Source organism: Gymnoscopelus braueri (genome assembly GCF_963280865.1).
Source record: "Gymnoscopelus braueri genome assembly, chromosome: 13".
Classification (NCBI taxonomy): Eukaryota; Metazoa; Chordata; class Actinopteri; order Myctophiformes; family Myctophidae; genus Gymnoscopelus; species Gymnoscopelus braueri.
The window spans coordinates 2640577-2643076 of NC_137615.1; the positions used below are offsets into that span (position 1 = coordinate 2640577).

The 2500-nt window shown below is 34.5% G+C and overlaps 1 protein-coding gene across 6 annotated transcripts in view; it reads left to right on the top strand.

Moving 5' to 3' along the window:
• The window catches only part of copz2 (COPI coat complex subunit zeta 2), a 21402-nt gene that overhangs the window by 18405 nt on the left and 497 nt on the right, over positions 1–2500 (top strand). For 4 of the 6 annotated variants that reach the window (XM_080447985.1, XM_080447986.1, XM_080447984.1 and 1 more), the window contains one exon: positions 742–2500. This exon is cut by the window's right edge and continues 497 nt beyond it. Coding sequence is in view for 2 of the 6 variants with exons in the window: in XM_080447984.1 (XP_080304110.1) it covers positions 742–789 (48 nt within the window). In the remaining 4 variants the exon portion in view is untranslated. The remainder of the gene's footprint in view (positions 1–741) is intronic. The other 2 variants (XR_013934376.1, XR_013934377.1) reach the window with 1 other exon arrangement.

The following is a 2500-nucleotide window of genomic DNA, read 5'->3' on the forward strand; positions in this document are numbered from 1 at the left end:
ACAGATCAGAGTTAAACATGTTCGCTTTAAAACATATTCAAAGATTTGCACAAATATTACACAACTTTTCAGAAAAATAGCAGATCTACAAGATAGAGCTTGTAGATCTGCTGGGGCTGATTGTTTGAAAATGTGTAACCCACTTGAAAATGATATTATTATATTAATAGCTAATTAGCTATACCATTATTTTATACTTTGGGCTATTCAATAATAGCAGATCTACAAGCTCATAGCGCTGCACCGAGTGCTGCACTACGAGCTTGTAGATCTTTTTTTGTTTGTTTTATCTTTGAATATATATTATGCTTCTGGGGGGATTCTACAAATGTCTTCTACATGTATGTGTCCCCAGATATATTCAAAGATTTGCACACATTTTCACGATTATATTGGGCTATTATTGAACAAACACTATATAGCAATGAGTACTATCACAATATAGTGCTTTATCCTTTTAACAAAAACTACTTTTTTTCTTTAACCAACAAATATCACTTATACCCTACCTTTTTAAGGAGTAGTTCACCAAAAAAAAAGAGAATCTTATTTTCTATGGCTTCATAGGGTGTGTAATTGATAGAACATAAGTAATTTTTTGGTAGAACTACTCCTTTAAGTTCATATGTCCAGATATCACACAGGGAGAGAGCTCAGGAAGGACAAGGGAGAGAACATGACACAAGACAAACTGAAAGGAACTTCTTCTGCTTTATTCCTCATCTTCTCTTCATTCTGCAGGTGTTCCATTCAGCCAAAGAACAGATCAAATGGTCCATACTGAAATGAGGTACATCTAGAACCACCTAGAACCTTCTACAATATACCGGAACATTCTACTACACAGGTCTAGAACCACCTAGAACCCTTCTACAATATACTGGAACGTTCTACTACACAGGTCTACTGGAACGTTCTACTACACTCTAGAGGCAGTGGTGGAAAAAGTACTCAAATTCTTTACTTAAGTAAAAGTACCAATACTGCAATATAGAAAAGTAAAAGTCCAGAATTCAAAATTTACTTGAGCAAAAGTACTAAAGTATTGGCATCAAAATGTACTTACAGTACCAAAGTAAAAGTACTAAAATATTTGAAAATAGCAGATGTACAAGCTCGCGACGCATTGTGAGCTTGTAGATCTGCTATTTTCAAATAGCCTAGCAATAAAATAGGGCTGAAGTGGTTAATGCATGTTTTATAATGAAATAATGTATATCTGCAAAGTAACTAGTAACTAAAGTTTTCAAATAATTGTAGTGGAGTAAAAGTACAATATTTGCCTCTGAGATGTAGTGGAGTAGAAGTAAAAGTACAGAACATTGGAAATACTCAAGTAAAGTACAAATACCTCAAAATGTTAACTTAAGTACAGTACTTGAGTACATGTACTTAGTTACTTTCCACCACTGTCTAGAGGGCATTTTGTGTAATCTATAAACTTATTATGTCCACATTAGGGGTGTTTTAGAGGTATTAAGAAAAAGCATTTTTTGGGTGAAGTATTCTCTGCTAACATTGCAAAACGATTCAGATCGCTACAAGTCACACTAGAAGTAGTATAGTTGCTGTTTGCATATCCATGTAGTTGGATGGTTGTACTTTACTGTATCGTTACACCCCTAATAACTGTGTCAACTCTGTCCTTCAGAGCAGAGAACACTAACCGTCTGAAATATGTCAACGTCTATATTTATTTTATGAATGAACAGGCACCGAGCTCCTCCTATTGGTTAATTAGTTATTTAGTATAACAGCTGGTGCATCAGGTAGCCAATCAGCAGAGGTCTTATTGGTTGGTCAGTAAAACAGTAGAAAGAGATGAATCGAGATAATGTGTCGGGCATTGAAGGATGTTCTGAACTTTACCAAAGTTATTGTTACGCTTCAAGTGGAAATAAAGTTACTGCTGTTAACTCTGTAAAGGATTTTTAATGATGTAAAAATGATAAAGATTAAAGCTATACAAGCTAATAATTAGGTGGTAGTTTGTAGCAGTTTAACTAGTGGCTGGAATAAAGAAAGTACCATTCTGTGGCAAAGCAACGTGCAAACATTCATTAACCTCTTAAGCCCTGTATGTTTATACTTACGCCTTACAACCGATAGCCAAAGTAGCCGATCTACAAGCTCACACTTTAGAGAATGTTGGCCTGTAATGAGGTGGTGGAACGTGGTTAATGACACGATAATGATATGTTAATGACATGCATTAATAATTAATGAATAATGGCTAATTGATGAATGTTTTGAATGCACTACGTGAGGAGAGAGCATTGTGTATCATTGTACCATACATTGTGTATCGTTACATTGTGTATCGTTACATTGTGTATCGTTACATTGTGTATCGTTACATTGTATATTGTTTTGCGTTACATTGTATATCGTTACATCGTGTATTGTTACATTGTATATCATTTTGCGTTACATTGTATATCGTTTTGCGGTACACTGAGGGTTTCTGTTATGGAAATGTAATCTGTTTAATTTATTTAAA